The sequence below is a fragment of the Oncorhynchus nerka genome, linkage group LG7, assembly GCF_034236695.1.
Source record: "Oncorhynchus nerka isolate Pitt River linkage group LG7, Oner_Uvic_2.0, whole genome shotgun sequence".
Classification (NCBI taxonomy): domain Eukaryota; kingdom Metazoa; phylum Chordata; class Actinopteri; order Salmoniformes; family Salmonidae; genus Oncorhynchus; species Oncorhynchus nerka.
Genome location: NC_088402.1, coordinates 12,347,628 through 12,368,214, shown reverse-complemented (window position 1 = coordinate 12,368,214; position 20,587 = coordinate 12,347,628). Strand labels below are relative to the sequence as shown.

At 43.4% G+C, this 20,587-nt stretch overlaps 1 protein-coding gene across 1 annotated transcript in view; it reads left to right on the top strand.

Moving 5' to 3' along the window:
* The first annotated feature begins 606 nt into the window (after nucleotides 1–606).
* The window catches only part of LOC135572387 (rho GTPase-activating protein 4-like), a 21,498-nt gene continuing 1,517 nt past the window's right edge, over nucleotides 607–20,587 (top strand). Inside the window, 9 exon segments of the mRNA XM_065020081.1 lie at nucleotides 607–878; nucleotides 1,341–1,512; nucleotides 4,315–4,477; nucleotides 15,645–15,707; nucleotides 15,996–16,169; nucleotides 16,419–16,547; nucleotides 17,003–17,224; nucleotides 19,859–19,965; nucleotides 20,056–20,236. Coding sequence (XP_064876153.1) covers nucleotides 809–878; nucleotides 1,341–1,512; nucleotides 4,315–4,477; nucleotides 15,645–15,707; nucleotides 15,996–16,169; nucleotides 16,419–16,547; nucleotides 17,003–17,224; nucleotides 19,859–19,965; nucleotides 20,056–20,236 — 1,281 coding nt within the window. The 5' untranslated portion in view covers nucleotides 607–808.

The following is a 20,587-nucleotide window of genomic DNA, read 5'->3' as shown; positions in this document are numbered from 1 at the left end:
ATGTTCATTTGAGAGAGGGAGAGAGAGAGACAGAGAGGAGGACTGTTTATCTGAGAGAGGGAGAGAGAGAGACAGAGAGGAGGGATGTTTATCTGAGAGAGGGAGAGAGAGAGACAGAGAGGAGGGATGTTTATCTGAGAGAGGGAGAGAGAGAGACAGAGAGGAGGGATGTTCATCTGAGAGAGGGAGAGATGGAGAGAAAGAGAGGAGGGATGTTCATTTGAGAGAGAGAGAGAGGAGGGATGTTCATTTGAGAGAGGGACAGATAGAGAGAGAGGAGGGATGTTCATTTGAGAGAGGGAGAGATAGATAGACAGAGAGGAGGGATGTTCATTTGAGAGAGGGATAGATAGAGAGACAGAGAGGAGGGATGTTCATTTGAGAGAGGGACAGATAGAGAGACAGAGAGGAGGGGTTTTTATGTGAGAGGGAGAGATAGAGACAGAGAGGAGGGATGTTCATTTGAGAGAGGGGAAGAAAAAGAGAGATAAAGAGAAGCGAGCTGTGTTTGAAAGAGGGAGGAAAAAGAGAGGGTTGGGTGGGTTTGCATGTGCTAGCCAGTTTAACTGTCGGTGGGTTGGCATGTGCTAGCCAGTTTAACGGTCGGTGGGTTAGCATGTGCTAGCCAGTTTAACGGTCGGTAGGTTAGCATGTCCTAACCATACAGTACGTCATAACATCTCCCCTTATCTACTCTGATCTCTCTCGCTGTCTGTCTGTCTTTCTCGCTTAGGTTCATCTGCTTGGACAGACTCATATTGGAGACCAGGATGGATCCATAGACAGTGTTAGAGGTTAGAGGTCTGACATGATGACATCACATGGAAAGCTGAGGATGCAGAGAGGGAGTCTGTACGAGTATGACTCCCAGGTCAAAGGTGAGATCATGCAACTATACGTGTCTGTATGCGTGACTGGGATTCATACGTATACTGCCTCCTAATGTCTGATTTCTCTTGTTGTCATGTGTGTTCAAATACGTATGTTAATGTGTCACTGGTGGGATCTGAACCCTGGTCTCCCAAAAGAGAAACCATAGTCTCACCATTAGACCAAGAGGTAATTCCCTTTTGGGTGATACTGGTTTTGAAATAGCAGGCAGGGTTATCTCATCACGAGGCCATGATCCCGACTCCGGTCCGCTATATTCACCCCACTTCCTTCCTCCATGAGACAAGTGGGATTTGAACCCTGGTCTCCCACAGTCACGCCCGCTACGTGTTCACGTGTGTTCATATGTGTGTTCATATGTGTGTGTGTGTGTGTGTGTGTGTGTGTGTGTGTGTGTGTGTGTGTGTGTGTGTGTGTGTGTGTGTGTGTTTGTGTGCGCGCTTGCGTAGACCTGCGGGTGCAGCTGTGTGACCAGATGAAGGTTCTGGACGGTCAGGTGGAAGTCAAAGGTCAATAGCTGTCTGACCTGTCTGAGTTCTTCCGTCGTCGTGGCGACATCGAGGCAGAGTACGCCCGCGCCCTCGACAAACTCACAGAGAGGTTCACCCTGAAGGCCAAGAGGTGTGTGTGTGAAAACATTGCATTCTTCCTGTTTATTCTATGTTATTGTTTGATCTGACCGGCAGATTCCATTTATTGATGTTATGTTAGTACAGGAAATTCAACGTTAATATCATGTTCATTAACTCTCTCCCTGTCTCTCCACTCTGTCTCTCCACTCTGTCTCTCCCTCTCTCTGTCTCTCCCTCTCTCTGTCTCTCCCTCTCTCTGTCTCTCCACTCTGTCTCTCCACTCTGTCTCTCCCTCTCTCTGTCTCTCCCTCTCTCTGTCTCTCCACTCTGTCTCTCCACTCTGTCTCTCTCCACTCTGTCTCTCCACTCTGTCTCTCCCTCTCTCTGTCTCTCCCTCTCTCTGTCTCTCCACTCTGTCTCTCCACTCTGTCTCTCCCTCTCTCTGTCTCTCCACTCTGTCTCTCCACTCTGTCTCTCTCTCTCTGTCTCTCCACTCTGTCTCTCCCTCTCTCTGTCTCTCCCTCTCTCTGTCTCTCCCTCTCTCTGTCTCTCCACTCTGTCTCTCCACTCTGTCTCTCTCCACTCTGTCTCTCTCCACTCTGTCTCTCTCCACTCTGTCTCTCCCTCTCTCTGTCTCTCCCTCTCTCTGTCTCTCCACTCTGTCTCTCCACTCTGTCTCTCCCTCTCTCTGTCTCTCCCTCTCTCTGTCTCTCCCTCTCTCTGTCTCTCCACTCTGTCTCTCCACTCTGTCTCTCTCCACTCTGTCTCTCTCCACTCTGTCTCTCTCCACTCTGTCTCTCCACTCTGTCTCTCCACTCGGTCTCTCTCCACTCTGTCTCTCTCCACTCTGTCTCTCTCCACTCTGTTTCTCTCCACTCTGTCTCTCCCTCTCTCTGTCTCTCCCTCTCTCTGTCTCTCCCCTCTCTCTGTCTCTCTGTCTCTCCCTCTCTCTGTCTCTCCCCTCTCTCTATCTCTCTGTCTCTCTGTCTCTCCCCGCTCTCTGTCTCTCTGTCTCTCTGTCTCTCCCCTCTCTCTGTCTCTCTGTCTCTCTGTCTCTCCCCTCTCTCTGTCTCTCTGTCTCTCTGTCTCTCTGTCTCTCCCTCTCTCTGTCTCTCCCTCTCTCTGTCTCTCCCCTCTCTCTGTCTCTCTGTCTCTCTGTCTCTCCCCGCTCTCTGTCTCTCTGTCTCTCTGTCTCTCCCCTCTCTCTGTCTCTCTGTCTCTCTGTCTCTCCCCGCTCTCTGTCTCTCTGTCTCTCCCCACTCTCTGTCTCTCTCTGTCTCTCTGTCTCTCCCCTCTCTCTGTCTCTCCCCTCTCTCTGTCTCTCTGTCTCTCCCCGCTCTCTGTCTCTCTGTCTCTCTGTCTCTCCCCTCTCTCTGTCTCTCTGTCTCTCTGTCTCTCCCCTCTCTCTGTCTCTCTGTCTCTCTGTCTCTCCCCGCTCTCTGTCTCTCTCTGTCTCTCTGTCTCTCCCCTCTCTCTGTCTCTCCCCTCTCTCTGTCTCTCTGTCTCTCTGTCTCTCCCCGCTCTCTGTCTCTCTGTCTCTCCCCGCTCTCTGTCTCTCTGTCTCTCCCCGCTCTCTGTCTCTCCCCGCTCTCTGTCTCTCTGTCTCTCCCCTCTCTCTGTCTCTCTGTCTCTCCCCGCTCTCTGTCTCTCTCTGTCTCTCTGTCTCTCTGTCTCTCCCCGCTCTCTGTCTCTCTGTCTCTCTGTCTCTCCCCGCTCTCTGTCTCTCTGTTTCTCCCCGCTCTCTGTCTCTCTGTCTCTCTGTCTCTCCCCGCTCTCTGTCTCTCTGTCTCTCTGTCTCTCTGTCTCTCCCCGCTCTCTGTCTCTCTGTCTCTCTGTCTCTCCCCGCTCTCTGTCTCTCTGTCTCTCTGTCTCTCTGTCTCTCCCTGCTCTCTGTCTCTCTGTCTCTCCCTGCTCTCTGTCTCTCCCCGCTCTCTGTCTCTCTGTCTCTCTGTCTCTCTGTCTCTCTGTCTCTCCCCGCTCTCTGTCTCTCTGTCTCTCTGTCTCTCTGTCTCTCCCCGCTCTCTGTCTCTCTGTCTCTCTGTCTCTCCCCGCTCTCTGTCTCTCTGTCTCTCCCTCTCTCTGTTTCCCCCTCCCTCTCCTCACTCTCTGTCTCTCTGTCTCTCTGTCTCTCTCTGTCTCTCCCCGCTCTCTGTCTCTCTGTCTCTCTGTCTCTCTCTGTCTCTCCCCGCTCTCTGTCTCTCCCTCCCTCTCCCCGCTCTCTGTCTCTCCCTCTCTCTGTCTCTCCCTCCCTCTCCTCACTCTCTGTCTCTCTGTCTCTCTCTGTCTCTCCCTCCCTCTCCCCGCTCTCTGTCTCTCCCTCTCTCTGTCTCTCCCTCCCTCTCCTCACTCTCTGTCTCTCTGTCTCTCTCTGTCTCTCCCCGCTCTCTGTCTCTCTGTCTCTCTGTCTCTCTCTGTCTCTCCCCGCTCTCTGTCTCTCCCTCCCTCTCCCCGCTCTCTGTCTCTCCCTCTCTCTGTCTCTCCCTCCCTCTCCTCACTCTCTGTCTCTCTGTCTCTCTCTGTCTCTCCCCGCTCTCTGTCTCTCTGTCTCTCTCTGTCTCTCCCCGCTCTCTGTCTCTCCCTCCCTCTCCCCGCTCTCTGTCTCTCCCTCTCTCTGTCTCTCCCTCCCTCTCCTCACTCTCTGTCTCTCTGTCTCTCTCTGTCTCTCCCCGCTCTCTGTCTCTCTGTCTCTCTCTGTCTCTCCCCGCTCTCTGTCTCTCCCTCCCTCTCCCCGCTCTCTGTCTCTCCCTCTCTCTGTCTCTCCCTCCCTCTCCTCGCTCTCTGTCTCTGTCTCTCTCTGTCTCACCCCTCTCTCTGTCTCTCCCTCTCTCTGTCTCCCCCTTCCCCTCTGTAGGAAGGAGCAGAGTGGTCAGTCGGTGTCTCAGTGTTGGTCAGTTCTGTTGACTCAGACACGTGCAGAGAGCAGAGAACACGCAGCGCTGAGTGACTCCTGCACGCACACACTCACACAGCGACTCACACACTGCTCAGAGGACACACACCGACTTGCTAAACGGGTACACACACACACATTCATATTTGCACTACCTGAAAAAATGATCAACCCACTAATGTTGCCTTGCAGCCAAGTCTTTGATCTACACTGATCTACACAACTCCACAATTTAATAGTGAAAATGTGATAGTGTGTGACTGTCTGATTCAACTCTGATGACTGATTAGTCTCTGATGACTGATTCAACTCTGATGACTGATTTGTCTTGACTGAATCATCTCTGATGACTGATACGTCTCTGATGACTGATTCAACTCTGATGACTGATTAGTGTCTGATGACTGATACGTCTCTGATGACTGATTCTTCTTGACTGATTCGTCTCTGATGACTGATTTGTCTCTGATGACTGATTCATCCCTGACTGATTCGTCTCTGATGACTGATCTGTCTCTGATGACTGATTCGTCTCTGATGACTGATTCAACTCTGATGACTGATTTGTCTCTGATGACTGATTAGTCTCTGATGACTGATTCAACTCTGATGACTGATTTGTCTCTGATGACTGATTAGTCTCTGATGACTGATTCAACTCTGATGACTGATTAGTCTCTGATTACTGATTCAACTCTGATGACTGATTTGTCTTGACTGATTCAACTCTGATGACTGATACGTCTTTGATGACTGATTCAACTCTGATGACTGATTAGTCTCCAATGACTGATTCTTCTTGACTGATTCGTCTCTGATGACTGATTTGTCTCTGATGACTGATTCATCCCTGACTGATTCATCTCTGATGACTGATCTGTTTCTGATGACTGATTCGTCTCTGATGACTGATTCAACTCTGATGACTGATTTGTCTCTGATGACTGATTCGTCTCTGATGACTGATTCAACTCTGATGACTGATCTGTCTCTGATGACTGATTCGTCTCTGATGACTGATTCAACTCTGATGACTGATTTGTCTGTGATGACTGATTAGTCTCTGATGACTGATTCAACTCTGATGACTGATTTGTCTTGACTGAATCATCTCTGATGACTGATACGTCTCTGATGACTGATTCAACTCTGATGACTGATTAGTCTCTGATGACTGATTCAACTCTGATGACTGATTTGTCTCTGATGACTGATTAGTCTCTGATGACTGATTCAACTCTGATGACTGATTTGTCTTGACTGATTCAACTCTGATGACTGATTAGTCTCTGATGACTGATTCAACTCTGATGACTGATTTGTCTCTGATGACTGATTAGTCTCTGATGACTGATTCAACTCTGATGACTGATTTGTCTCTGATGACTGATTCAACTCTGATGACTGATTAGTCTCTGATTACTGATTCAACTCTGATGACTGATTTGTCTTGACTGAATCATCTCTGATGACTGATACGTCTCTGATGACTGATTCAACTCTGATGACTGATTAGTGTCTGATGACTGATACGTCTCTGATGACTGATTCTTCTTGACTGATTTGTCTCTGATGACTGATTTGTCTTGACTGATTCAACTCTGATGACTGATACGTCTTTGATGACTGATTCAACTCTGATGACTGATTAGTCTCCAATGACTGATTCTTCTTGACTGATTCGTCTCTGATGACTGATTTGTCTCTGATGACTGATTCATCCCTGACTGATTCATCTCTGATGACTGATCTGTTTCTGATGACTGATTCGTCTCTGATGACTGATTCAACTCTGATGACTGATTTGTCTCTGATGACTGATTCGTCTCTGATGACTGATTCAACTCTGATGACTGATCTGTCTCTGATGACTGATTCGTCTCTGATGACTGATTCAACTCTGATGACTGATTTGTCTGTGATGACTGATTAGTCTCTGATGACTGATTCAACTCTGATGACTGATTTGTCTTGACTGAATCATCTCTGATGACTGATACGTCTCTGATGACTGATTCAACTCTGATGACTGATTAGTCTCTGATGACTGATTCAACTCTGATGACTGATTTGTCTCTGATGACTGATTAGTCTCTGATGACTGATTCAACTCTGATGACTGATTTGTCTTGACTGATTCAACTCTGATGACTGATTAGTCTCTGATGACTGATTCAACTCTGATGACTGATTTGTCTCTGATGACTGATTAGTCTCTGATGACTGATTCAACTCTGATGACTGATTTGTCTCTGATGACTGATTCAACTCTGATGACTGATTAGTCTCTGATTACTGATTAAACTCTGATGACTGATTTGTCTTGACTGAATCATCTCTGATGACTGATACGTCTCTGATGACTGATTCAACTCTGATGACTGATTAGTGTCTGATGACTGATACGTCTCTGATGACTGATTCTTCTTGACTGATTCGTCTCTGATGACTGATTTGTCTCTGATGACTGATTCATCCCTGACTGATTCGTCTCTGATGACTGATCTGTCTCTGATGACTGATTCGTCTCTGATGACTGATTCAACTCTGATGACTGATTTGTCTCTGATGACTGATTAGTCTCTGATGACTGATTCAACTCTGATGACTGATTTGTCTCTGATGACTGATTAGTCTCTGATGACTGATTCAACTATGATGACTGATTAGTCTCTGATTACTGATTCAACTCTGATGACTGATTTGTCTTGACTGATTCATCTCTGATGACTGATCTGTTTCTGATGACTGATTCGTCTCTGATGACTGATTCAACTCTGATGACTGATCTGTCTCTGATGACTGATTCAACTCTGATGACTGATTCATCTTGATTGATTTGTCTCGGATGACTGATTCAACTCTGATGACTGATTTGTCTCTGATGACTGATTCAACTCTGATGACTGATTAGTCTCTGATTACTGATTCAACTCTGATGACTGATTTGTCTTGACTGATTCAACTCTGATGACTGATACGTCTTTGATGACTGATTCAACTCTGATGACTGATTAGTCTCCAATGACTGATTCTTCTTGACTGATTCGTCTCTGATGACTGATTTGTCTCTGATGACTGATTCATCCCTGACTGATTCATCTCTGATGACTGATCTGTTTCTGATGACTGATTCGTCTCTGATGACTGATTCAACTCTGATGACTGATTTGTCTCTGATGACTGATTCGTCTCTGATGACTGATTCAACTCTGATGACTGATCTGTCTCTGATGACTGATTCAACTCTGATGACTGATTCATCTTGATTGATTTGTCTCGGATGACTGATTCAACTCTGATGACTGATTTGTCTCTGATGACTGATTCAACTCTGATGACTGATTTTTCTTGACTGAATCATCTCTGATGACTGATACGTCTCTGATGACTGATTCAACTCTGATGACTGATTAGTCTCTGATGACTGATTCAACTCTGATGACTGATTTGTCTTGACTGAATCATCTCTGATGACTGATACGTCTCTGATGACTGATTCAACTCTGATGACTGATCAGTCTCTGATGACTGATACGTCTCTGATGACTGATTCTTCTTGACTGATTTGTCTCTGATGACTGATTCATCCCTGACTGATTCATCTCTGATGACTGATCTGTCTCTGATGACTGATTTGTCTCTGATGACTGATTCGTCTCTGATGACTGATTCATCTCTGATGACTGATCTGTCTCTGATGACTGATTCGTCTCTGATGACTGATTTGTCTCTGATGACTGATTCATCCCTGACTGATTCATCTCTGATGACTGATCTGTTTCTGATGACTGATTCGTCTCTGATGACTGATTCAACTCTGATGACTGATTTGTCTCTGATGACTGATTCGTCTCTGATGACTGATTCAACTCTGATGACTGATCTGTCTCTGATGACTGATTCAACTCTGATGACTGATTCATCTTGATTGATTTGTCTCGGATGACTGATTCAACTCTGATGACTGATTTGTCTCTGATGACTGATTCAACTCTGATGACTGATTTTTCTTGACTGAATCATCTCTGATGACTGATACGTCTCTGATGACTGATTCAACTCTGATGACTGATTAGTCTCTGATGACTGATTCAACTCTGATGACTGATTTGTCTTGACTGAATCATCTCTGATGACTGATACGTCTCTGATGACTGATTCAACTCTGATGACTGATCAGTCTCTGATGACTGATACGTCTCTGATGACTGATTCTTCTTGACTGATTTGTCTCTGATGACTGATTCATCCCTGACTGATTCATCTCTGATGACTGATCTGTCTCTGATGACTGATTTGTCTCTGATGACTGATTCGTCTCTGATGACTGATTCATCTCTGATGACTGATCTGTCTCTGATGACTGATTCGTCTCTGATGACTGATTTGTCTCTGATGACTGATTCATCCCTGACTGATTCATCTCTGATGACTGATCTGTTTCTGATGACTGATTCGTCTCTGATGACTGATTCAACTCTGATGACTGATTTGTCTCTGATGACTGATTCGTCTCTGATGACTGATTCAACTCTGATGACTGATCTGTCTCTGATGACTGATTCAACTCTGATGACTGATTCATCTTGATTGATTTGTCTCGGATGACTGATTCAACTCTGATGACTGATTTGTCTCTGATGACTGATTCAACTCTGATGACTGATTTTTCTTGACTGAATCATCTCTGATGACTGATACGTCTCTGATGACTGATTCAACTCTGATGACTGATTAGTCTCTGATGACTGATTCAACTCTGATGACTGATTTGTCTTGACTGAATCATCTCTGATGACTGATACGTCTCTGATGACTGATTCAACTCTGATGACTGATCAGTCTCTGATGACTGATACGTCTCTGATGACTGATTCTTCTTGACTGATTTGTCTCTGATGACTGATTCATCCCTGACTGATTCATCTCTGATGACTGATCTGTCTCTGATGACTGATTTGTCTCTGATGACTGATTCGTCTCTGATGACTGATTCATCTCTGATGACTGATCTGTCTCTGATGACTGATTCGTCTCTGATGACTGATTCAACTCTGATGACTGATTTGTCTGTGATGACTGATTAGTCTCTGATGACTGATTCAACTCTGATGACTGATTTGTCTTGACTGAATCATCTCTGATGACTGATACGTCTCTGATGACTGATTCAACTCTGATGACTGATTAGTCTCTGATGACTGATTCAACTCTGATGACTGATTTGTCTCTGATGACTGATTAGTCTCTGATGACTGATTCAACTCTGATGACTGATTTGTCTTGACTGATTCAACTCTGATGACTGATTAGTCTCTGATGACTGATTCAACTCTGATGACTGATTTGTCTCTGATGACTGATTAGTCTCTGATGACTGATTCAACTCTGATGACTGATTTGTCTCTGATGACTGATTCAACTCTGATGACTGATTAGTCTCTGATTACTGATTCAACTCTGATGACTGATTTGTCTTGACTGAATCATCTCTGATGACTGATACGTCTCTGATGACTGATTCAACTCTGATGACTGATCAGTCTCTGATGACTGATTTGTCTCTGATGACTGATACGTCTCTGATGACTGATTCTTCTTGACTGATTCGTCTCTGATGACTGATTTGTCTCTGATGACTGATTCATCCCTGACTGATTCATCTCTGATGACTGATCTGTCTCTGATGACTGATTCGTCTCTGATGACTGATTCATCTCTGATGACTGATTTGTCTCTGATGACTGATTCGTCTCTGATGACTGATTCATCTCTGATGACTGATCTGTCTCTGATGACTGATTCGTCTCTGATGACTGATTCAACTCTGATGACTGATTTGTCTGTGATGACTGATTCGTCTCTGATGACTGATTCAACTCTGATGACTGATTTATCTCTGATGACTGATTTGTCTCTGACTGATTCGTCTCTGATGACTGATTTGTCTCTGATGACTGATTTGTCTCTGATGACTGATTTGTCTCTGATGACTGATTCTTCTTGACTGATTTGTCTCTGATGACTGATTTGTCTTTGATGACTTATTCTTCTTGACTGATTTGTCTCTGATGATTGATTTGTCTCTGATGACTGATTCGTCTCTGATGACTGATTCAACTCTGATGACTGATTTATCTCTGATGACTGATTTGTCTCTGACTGATTTGTCTCTGATGACTGATTCTTCTTGACTGATTTGTCTCTGATGACTGATTTGTCTCTGATGACTGATTCTTCTTGACTGATTCGTCGCTGATGACTGATTCGTCTCTGATGACTGATTTGTCTCTGATGACTGATTCATCTTGACTGAATCGTCTCTGATGACTGATACGTCTCTGATGACTGATTCAACTCTGATGACTGATCAGTCTCTGATGACTGATACGTCTCTGATGACTGATTCTTCTTGACTGATTCGTCTCTGATGACTGATTTGTCTCTGATGACTGATTCATCCCTGACTGATTCATCTCTGATGACTGATCTGTCTCTGATGACTGATTTGTCTCTGATGACTGATTCGTCTCTGATGACTGATTCATCTCTGATGACTGATCTGTCTCTGATGACTGATTCGTCTCTGATGACTGATTCAACTCTGATGACTGATTTGTCTGTGATGACTGATTAGTCTCTGATGACTGATTCAACTCTGATGACTGATTTGTCTTGACTGAATCATCTCTGATGACTGATACGTCTCTGATGACTGATTCAACTCTGATGACTGATTAGTCTCTGATGACTGATTCAACTCTGATGACTGATTTGTCTCTGATGACTGATTAGTCTCTGATGACTGATTCAACTCTGATGACTGATTTGTCTTGACTGATTCAACTCTGATGACTGATTAGTCTCTGATGACTGATTCAACTCTGATGACTGATTTGTCTCTGATGACTGATTCAACTCTGATGACTGATTTGTCTCTGATGACTGATTCAACTCTGATGACTGATTAGTCTCTGATTACTGATTCAACTCTGATGACTGATTTGTCTTGACTGAATCATCTCTGATGACTGATACGTCTCTGATGACTGATTCAACTCTGATGACTGATCAGTCTCTGATGACTGATTTGTCTCTGATGACTGATACGTCTCTGATGACTGATTCTTCTTGACTGATTCGTCTCTGATGACTGATTTGTCTCTGATGACTGATTCATCCCTGACTGATTCATCTCTGATGACTGATCTGTCTCTGATGACTGATTCGTCTCTGATGACTGATTCATCTCTGATGACTGATTTGTCTCTGATGACTGATTCGTCTCTGATGACTGATTCATCTCTGATGACTGATCTGTCTCTGATGACTGATTCGTCTCTGATGACTGATTCAACTCTGATGACTGATTTGTCTGTGATGACTGATTCGTCTCTGATGACTGATTCAACTCTGATGACTGATTTATCTCTGATGACTGATTTGTCTCTGACTGATTCGTCTCTGATGACTGATTTGTCTCTGATGACTGATTTGTCTCTGATGACTGATTCTTCTTGACTGATTTGTCTCTGATGACTGATTTGTCTTTGATGACTTATTCTTCTTGACTGATTTGTCTCTGATGATTGATTTGTCTCTGATGACTGATTCGTCTCTGATGACTGATTCAACTCTGATGACTGATTTATCTCTGATGACTGATTTGTCTCTGACTGATTTGTCTCTGATGACTGATTCTTCTTGACTGATTTGTCTCTGATGACTGATTTGTCTCTGATGACTGATTCTTCTTGACTGATTCGTCGCTGATGACTGATTCGTCTCTGATGACTGATTTGTCTCTGATGACTGATTCATCTTGACTGAATCGTCTCTGATGACTGATACGTCTCTGATGACTGATTCAACTCTGATGACTGATCAGTCTCTGATGACTGATACGTCTCTGATGACTGATTCTTCTTGACTGATTCGTCTCTGATGACTGATTTGTCTCTGATGACTGATTCATCCCTGACTGATTCATCTCTGATGACTGATCTGTCTCTGATGACTGATTTGTCTCTGATGACTGATTCGTCTCTGATGACTGATTCATCTCTGATGACTGATCTGTCTCTGATGACTGATTCGTCTCTGATGACTGATTCAACTCTGATGACTGATTTGTCTGTGATGACTGATTAGTCTCTGATGACTGATTCAACTCTGATGACTGATTTGTCTTGACTGAATCATCTCTGATGACTGATACGTCTCTGATGACTGATTCAACTCTGATGACTGATTAGTCTCTGATGACTGATTCAACTCTGATGACTGATTTGTCTCTGATGACTGATTAGTCTCTGATGACTGATTCAACTCTGATGACTGATTTGTCTTGACTGATTCAACTCTGATGACTGATTAGTCTCTGATGACTGATTCAACTCTGATGACTGATTTGTCTCTGATGACTGATTCAACTCTGATGACTGATTTGTCTCTGATGACTGATTCAACTCTGATGACTGATTAGTCTCTGATTACTGATTCAACTCTGATGACTGATTTGTCTTGACTGAATCATCTCTGATGACTGATACGTCTCTGATGACTGATTCAACTCTGATGACTGATCAGTCTCTGATGACTGATTTGTCTCTGATGACTGATACGTCTCTGATGACTGATTCTTCTTGACTGATTCGTCTCTGATGACTGATTTGTCTCTGATGACTGATTCATCCCTGACTGATTCATCTCTGATGACTGATCTGTCTCTGATGACTGATTCGTCTCTGATGACTGATTCATCTCTGATGACTGATTTGTCTCTGATGACTGATTCGTCTCTGATGACTGATTCATCTCTGATGACTGATCTGTCTCTGATGACTGATTCGTCTCTGATGACTGATTCAACTCTGATGACTGATTTGTCTGTGATGACTGATTCGTCTCTGATGACTGATTCAACTCTGATGACTGATTTATCTCTGATGACTGATTTGTCTCTGACTGATTCGTCTCTGATGACTGATTTGTCTCTGATGACTGATTTGTCTCTGATGACTGATTCTTCTTGACTGATTTGTCTCTGATGACTGATTTGTCTTTGATGACTTATTCTTCTTGACTGATTTGTCTCTGATGACTGATTTGTCTCTGATGACTGATTCGTCTCTGATGACTGATTCAACTCTGATGACTGATTTATCTCTGATGACTGATTTGTCTCTGACTGATTTGTCTCTGATGACTGATTCTTCTTGACTGATTTGTCTCTGATGACTGATTTGTCTCTGATGACTGATTCTTCTTGACTGATTTGTCTCTGATGACTGATTTGTCTTTGATGACTTATTCTTCTTGACTGATTTGTCTCTGATGACTGATTTGTCTCTGATGACTGATTCGTCTCTGATGACTGATTCAACTCTGATGACTGATTTATCTCTGATGACTGATTTGTCTCTGACTGATTTGTCTCTGATGACTGATTCTTCTTGACTGATTTGTCTCTGATGACTGATTTGTCTCTGATGACTGATTCTTCTTGACTGATTCGTCGCTGATGACTGATTCGTCTCTGATGACTGATTTGTCTCTGATGACTGATTCATCTTGACTGAATCGTCTCTGATGACTGATACGTCTCTGATGACTGATTCAACTCTGATGACTGATCAGTCTCTGATGACTGATACGTCTCTGATGACTGATTCTTCTTGACTGATTCGTCTCTGATGACTGATTTGTCTCTGATGACTGATTCATCCCTGACTGATTCATCTCTGATGACTGATCTGTCTCTGATGACTGATTTGTCTCTGATGACTGATTCGTCTCTGATGACTGATTCATCTCTGATGACTGATCTGTCTCTGATGACTGATTCGTCTCTGATGACTGATTCAACTCTGATGACTGATTTGTCTGTGATGACTGATTAGTCTCTGATGACTGATTCAACTCTGATGACTGATTTGTCTTGACTGAATCATCTCTGATGACTGATACGTCTCTGATGACTGATTCAACTCTGATGACTGATTAGTCTCTGATGACTGATTCAACTCTGATGACTGATTTGTCTCTGATGACTGATTAGTCTCTGATGACTGATTCAACTCTGATGACTGATTTGTCTTGACTGATTCAACTCTGATGACTGATTAGTCTCTGATGACTGATTCAACTCTGATGACTGATTTGTCTCTGATGACTGATTAGTCTCTGATGACTGATTCAACTCTGATGACTGATTTGTCTCTGATGACTGATTCAACTCTGATGACTGATTAGTCTCTGATTACTGATTCAACTCTGATGACTGATTTGTCTTGACTGAATCATCTCTGATGACTGATACGTCTCTGATGACTGATTCAACTCTGATGACTGATCAGTCTCTGATGACTGATTTGTCTCTGATGACTGATACGTCTCTGATGACTGATTCTTCTTGACTGATTCGTCTCTGATGACTGATTTGTCTCTGATGACTGATTCATCCCTGACTGATTCATCTCTGATGACTGATCTGTCTCTGATGACTGATTCGTCTCTGATGACTGATTCATCTCTGATGACTGATTTGTCTCTGATGACTGATTCGTCTCTGATGACTGATTCATCTCTGATGACTGATCTGTCTCTGATGACTGATTCGTCTCTGATGACTGATTCAACTCTGATGACTGATTTGTCTGTGATGACTGATTCGTCTCTGATGACTGATTCAACTCTGATGACTGATTTATCTCTGATGACTGATTTGTCTCTGACTGATTCGTCTCTGATGACTGATTTGTCTCTGATGACTGATTTGTCTCTGACTGATTTATCTCTGATGACTGATTCTTCTTGACTGATTTGTCTCTGATGACTGATTTGTCTTTGATGACTTATTCTTCTTGACTGATTTGTCTCTGATGACTGATTTGTCTCTGATGACTGATTCGTCTCTGATGACTGATTCAACTCTGATGACTGATTTATCTCTGATGACTGATTTGTCTCTGACTGATTTGTCTCTGATGACTGATTCTTCTTGACTGATTTGTCTCTGATGACTGATTTGTCTCTGATGACTGATTCTTCTTGACTGATTCGTCGCTGATGACTGATTCGTCTCTGATGACTGATTTGTCTCTGATGACTGATTCGTCTCTGATGACTGATTCGTCTTGACTGATTCGTCTCTAAACTAGTCTCTGACTGATTAATCTCTGATGACTGATTAATCTCTGATGACTGATTCCTTTTGACTGATTAATCTCTGATGACTGATTCGTATTGACTGATTCATCTCTGATGACTGATTCGTCTCTGATCAGAGTAAGGAGGTCGGAGTTCAGATGCAAGACGAGCTACTGAAGGTCACCACTGAAATGCAGACGGTACGAACATACCTTAGTCACTACAGACGAGGATGATAGTAACAAGATGAAACTGGTATTACCAGCATTATGTCTTACTGTGGGTGTGTGTGAATGTGTGTATGTAAATGAGTGTGTCTGTGTATATGCGTGTGTGAGTGTGTGTGTGTGTGTGTGTGTGGTGTGTGTGTGTCTGTGTCTGTGTGTGTGTGTGTGTGTGTGTGTGTGTGTGTGTGTGTGTGTGTGTGTGTGTGTGTGTGTGTGTGTGTGTGTGTGTGTGTGTGTGTGTGTGTGTGTGTGTGTGTGTAGGCTCTGAAGACCTACCACCAGTACCATACTGACAGTCTGACAGCTGAGGGGAAACTGAAGGAAGCCACACGATTGGAGGAGAGACAGACAGGCAAGTCAGCTGACCTGGGGATAACCCAATCAGGAAGCCAGAGGCGGAGTTCTGTGAAGAAGATGGAGAAAATAATGGAAAAGGTCTGACTACAGATGGCACAACGTCTGGATAGGTGTTTAATGTAACAGCTAAACCACATCCTGTTATATAGTGATCTAATGCCCGAATGCCGCAGTGGAGGGTCTGGTACATAACCATTTGTTGTTGCGAAGCAACGTCTGCAATGTAGTGGGCCTGGGGCGAGTTTTTGAGTCAGACATCCTGTGCCACATTAAAAACCACACACAATGGAACAATAATGTGTGTGTGTGTGTGTGTGCTCTCCATAGAGACATGGCAGAGTGCAGGAGACCCAGCTGAAGTGCACTAAGGCTCGTAACGACTATCTGCTGAACCTGGCAGCTGCCAACGCAACTATGAACAAGTACTATCTACAGAACCTTAGCACGCTCATAGACGTGAGTTTAGTGTCTGTCTGTCTGTCTGTCTGTCTGTCTGTCTGTCTGTCTGTCTGTCTGTCTGTCTGTCTGTCTGTCTGTCTGTCTGTCTGTCTGTCTGTGTGTGCGTGCGTGCGTGCGTATGTGTGTGTGTGTGTCTGTTACTCCACCTTTTATAGTATAATTGTTTAACTGACATACTGAGTTAATCTCCCCTCCCCTCTCATCCATCCATCCATCCATTCTCTCTCTTACTCTCTCTGTCTCTCTCGCTCCGTCTGTGTCTCTCTGTCTCTCTGTCTCTCTGTCTCTCTCTCTCTCTCTCTCTCTCTCTCTCTCTCTCTCTCTTCTCTCTCTCTCTCTCACTCTGTCTCTCTGTCTCTCTCACTCTGTCTCTCTGTCTCTCTCTATATCTCTCTCGTTCTCTCTTTTTCTGTATATCATTCTGTCTCTCTGTCTCTCTCTCTCTCTCTTAGTGTACTGACCTGGGGTTCCACCTCTCCTTGGAGCGAGTGATAAAGTCATACCTGGCCAGCAGGGGGCGTGTCCTGAAGTCTGAGGAGGCGGGGCTGGAGCAGCTGGAACAGGAAATTACATCACTGGATCAGGGCGGAGACAGAGACGCTCTCCTACAGAACCACGACACTGCATTCTGTCTGCCCTTCCGCTTCAGTTACCATCCCCATGAGGGAGACCAGGTACACACACATTCACGCTCACCCATCATTAGGTGATGACCAGAGGTCTGGAGCTGGTGACAGGAACAGGAAGTGCTGCTCTTCTACTATATCACATGACACGAATCAAATCAAAAAAACAAATCAAATTGTATTTGTCACATGCTTTGTAAACAACAGGTGTAGATTAACAGTGAAATGCTTACTTACCTTCCCATCAACGCAGAGAGAAAAAAAGTAAAATAATTGAAGAATAACAACACAAGGAATAACAACACAATGAGTCAATGAGTAAACACAATGAGTAAACACAATGAGTCAATGAGTAAACACAATGAGTAAACACAATGAGTCAATGAGTAAACACAATGAGTAAACACAATGAGTCAATGAGTAAACACAATGAGTAAACACAATGAGTCAATGAGTAAACACAATGAGTAAACACAATGAGTCAATGAGTAAACACAATGAGTAAACACAATGAGTAAACACAATGAGTCAACACAATGAGTAAACACAATGAGTCAATGAGTAAACACAATGAGTCAATGAGTAAACACAATGAGTCAATGAGTAAACACAATGAGTAAACACAATGAGTCAACACAATGAGTCAACACAATGAGTAAACACAATGAGTCAACACAATGAGTAAACACAATGAGTAAACACAATGAGTCAATGAGTAAACACAATGAGTAAACACAATGAGTCAATGAGTAAACACAATGAGTAAACACAATGAGTCAATGAGTAAACACAATGAGTAAACACAATGAGTCAATGAGTAAACACAATGAGTCAATGAGTAAACACAATGAGTAAACACAATGAGTCAATGAGTAAACACAATGAGTAAACACAATGAGTCAATGAGTAAACACAATGAGTCAATGAGTAAACACAATGAGTAAACACAATGAGTAAACACAATGAGTCAATGAGTAAACACAATGAGTCAATGAGTAAACACAATGAGTCAATGAGTAAACACAATGAGTAAACACAATGAGTCAATGAGTAAACACAATGAGTCAATGAGTAAACACAATGAGTAAACACAATGAGTAAACACAATGAGTCAATGAGTAAACAGAATGAGTAAACACAATGAGTCAACACAATGAGTCAATGAGTAAACACAATGAGTAAACACAATGAGTCAACACAATGAGTCAACACAATGAGTAAACACAATGAGTCAACACAATGAGTCAACACAATGAGTAAACACAATGAGTCAACACAATGAGTAAACACAATGAGTCAACACAATGAGTCAACACAATGAGTAAACACAATGAGTCAACACAATGAGTCAACACAATGAGTCAACACAATGAGTAAACACAATGAGTCAACACAATGAGTAAACACAATGAGTCAATGAGTAAACACAATGAGTAAACACAATGAGTCAACACAATGAGTCAACACAATGAGTAAACACAATGAGTCAACACAATGAGTAAACACAATGAGTCAACACAATGAGTAAACGATAACTGTATACACAGGGTACCAGTACTGAGTCAATGAGTAACGATAACTAGGCTGTATACACAGGGTACCAGTACTGAGTCAATGAGTAACGATAACTAGGCTGTATACACAGGGTACCAGTACTGAGTCAATGAGTAATGATAACATGACTATATACAGGGGTACCAGTACTGAGTCAATGAGTAATGATAACTAGGCTGTATACACAGGGTACCAGTACTGAGTCAATGAGTAATGATAACTAGGCTGTATACACAGGGTACCAGTACTGAGTCAATGAGTAATGATAACTAGGCTGTATACACAGGGTACCAGTACTGAGTCAATGAGTAATGATAACATGACTATATACAGGGGTACCAGTACTGAGTCAATGAGTAATGATAACTAGGCTGTATACACAGGGTACCAGTACTGAGTCAATGAGTAATGATAACTAGGCTGTATACACAGGGTACCAGTACTGAGTCAATGAGTAATGATAACTAGGCTGTATACACAGGGTACCATTACCGAGTCGATGTGCAGGGGTATGAGGTAATTGAGGTAGATATGTACTTATCGGTAGGGGTAAAGTGACTAGACTACAGGATAGATAATAGACAGTAACAGCAGTATACTGTAGGTAGGGGTAAAGGATAGATAATAGACAGTAACAGCAGTATACTGTAGGTAGGGGTAAAGGATAGATAATAGACAGTAACAGCAGTATACTGTAGGTAGGGGTAAAGGATAGATAATAGACAGTAACAGCAGTATACTGTAGGTAGGGGTAAAGGATAGATAATAGACAGTAACAGCAGTATACTGTAGGTAGGGGTAAAGGATAGATAATAGACAGTAACATCAGTATACTGTAGGTAGGGGTAAAGGATAGATAATAGACAGTAACAGCAGTATATTGTAGGTAGGGGTAAACTGACTAGCCAACAGCATGGATAATAGCCAATAGCAGCAGTGTATATGACGAGTCAAAAGAGTTGGGTTCAGTGCAGATAGTCCAGGTAGCTTTTTGGTTAACTATTTTATCAGTCTCATGGCTTAGGGGTTCAAGGTCCTGTCGGTTCCAGACTTGGTGCATCGGTACCGCCTCGGTACCGCCTCGGTACCGCCTCCTGTTATGGCACACCCATAATGTGTGTGTTCCAGGTGAACGAGGTGAGTGCGGAGAGCCAGGTGAGGTATGAGATAGAGACCAGGTTTCAACAGCTCCAGTCCCGCCTCTCCACCGAAACCTTGGAAACAGAGGAGTTGAGGTCATCGCTCCAGTCTCCCATCTTTCTGTCGATCCATCGATCAATCGACTTATCGATTTTTCTGTCTACTGTATCTATTTTCCAGGTCACCAAGACACTCAAAGCTACCCTCGCCGCGCTATTGGACAGTATGTGTGACAGTGACAGTAATCCCACCCCTGACCCGCCATTCAGCCTATCACACAACTCCATGGGAGCCGCCTCCGCCTCCAAACTAGCCCTTGCCAAGCGGAGAGCCAATCAGCAGGAGACAGAGACATTCTACTTTATGGTGAGGACATCCCATTGGTCAGGGGAAAGCGTGGTTGGAGTCTCATGATAGTATTGTGGATTGCATCTCTATATAGTGCTTCTTAGCCCACTGAGCTACAGCTGTGTAAATGTGCTATAGCTGTGTAAAGGTACTATAGCTGTGTAAAGGTACTATGGCTGTGTAAAGGTGCTATAGCTGTGTAAAGGTACTATAGCTGTGTAAATGTATTATAGCTGTGTAAAGGTGCTATAGCTGTGTAAAGGTACTATGGCTGTGTAAAGGTACTATGGCTGTGTAAAGGTACTATAGCTGTGTAAAGGTACTATAGCTGTGTAAAGGTATTATAGCTGTGTAAATGTGCTATAGCTG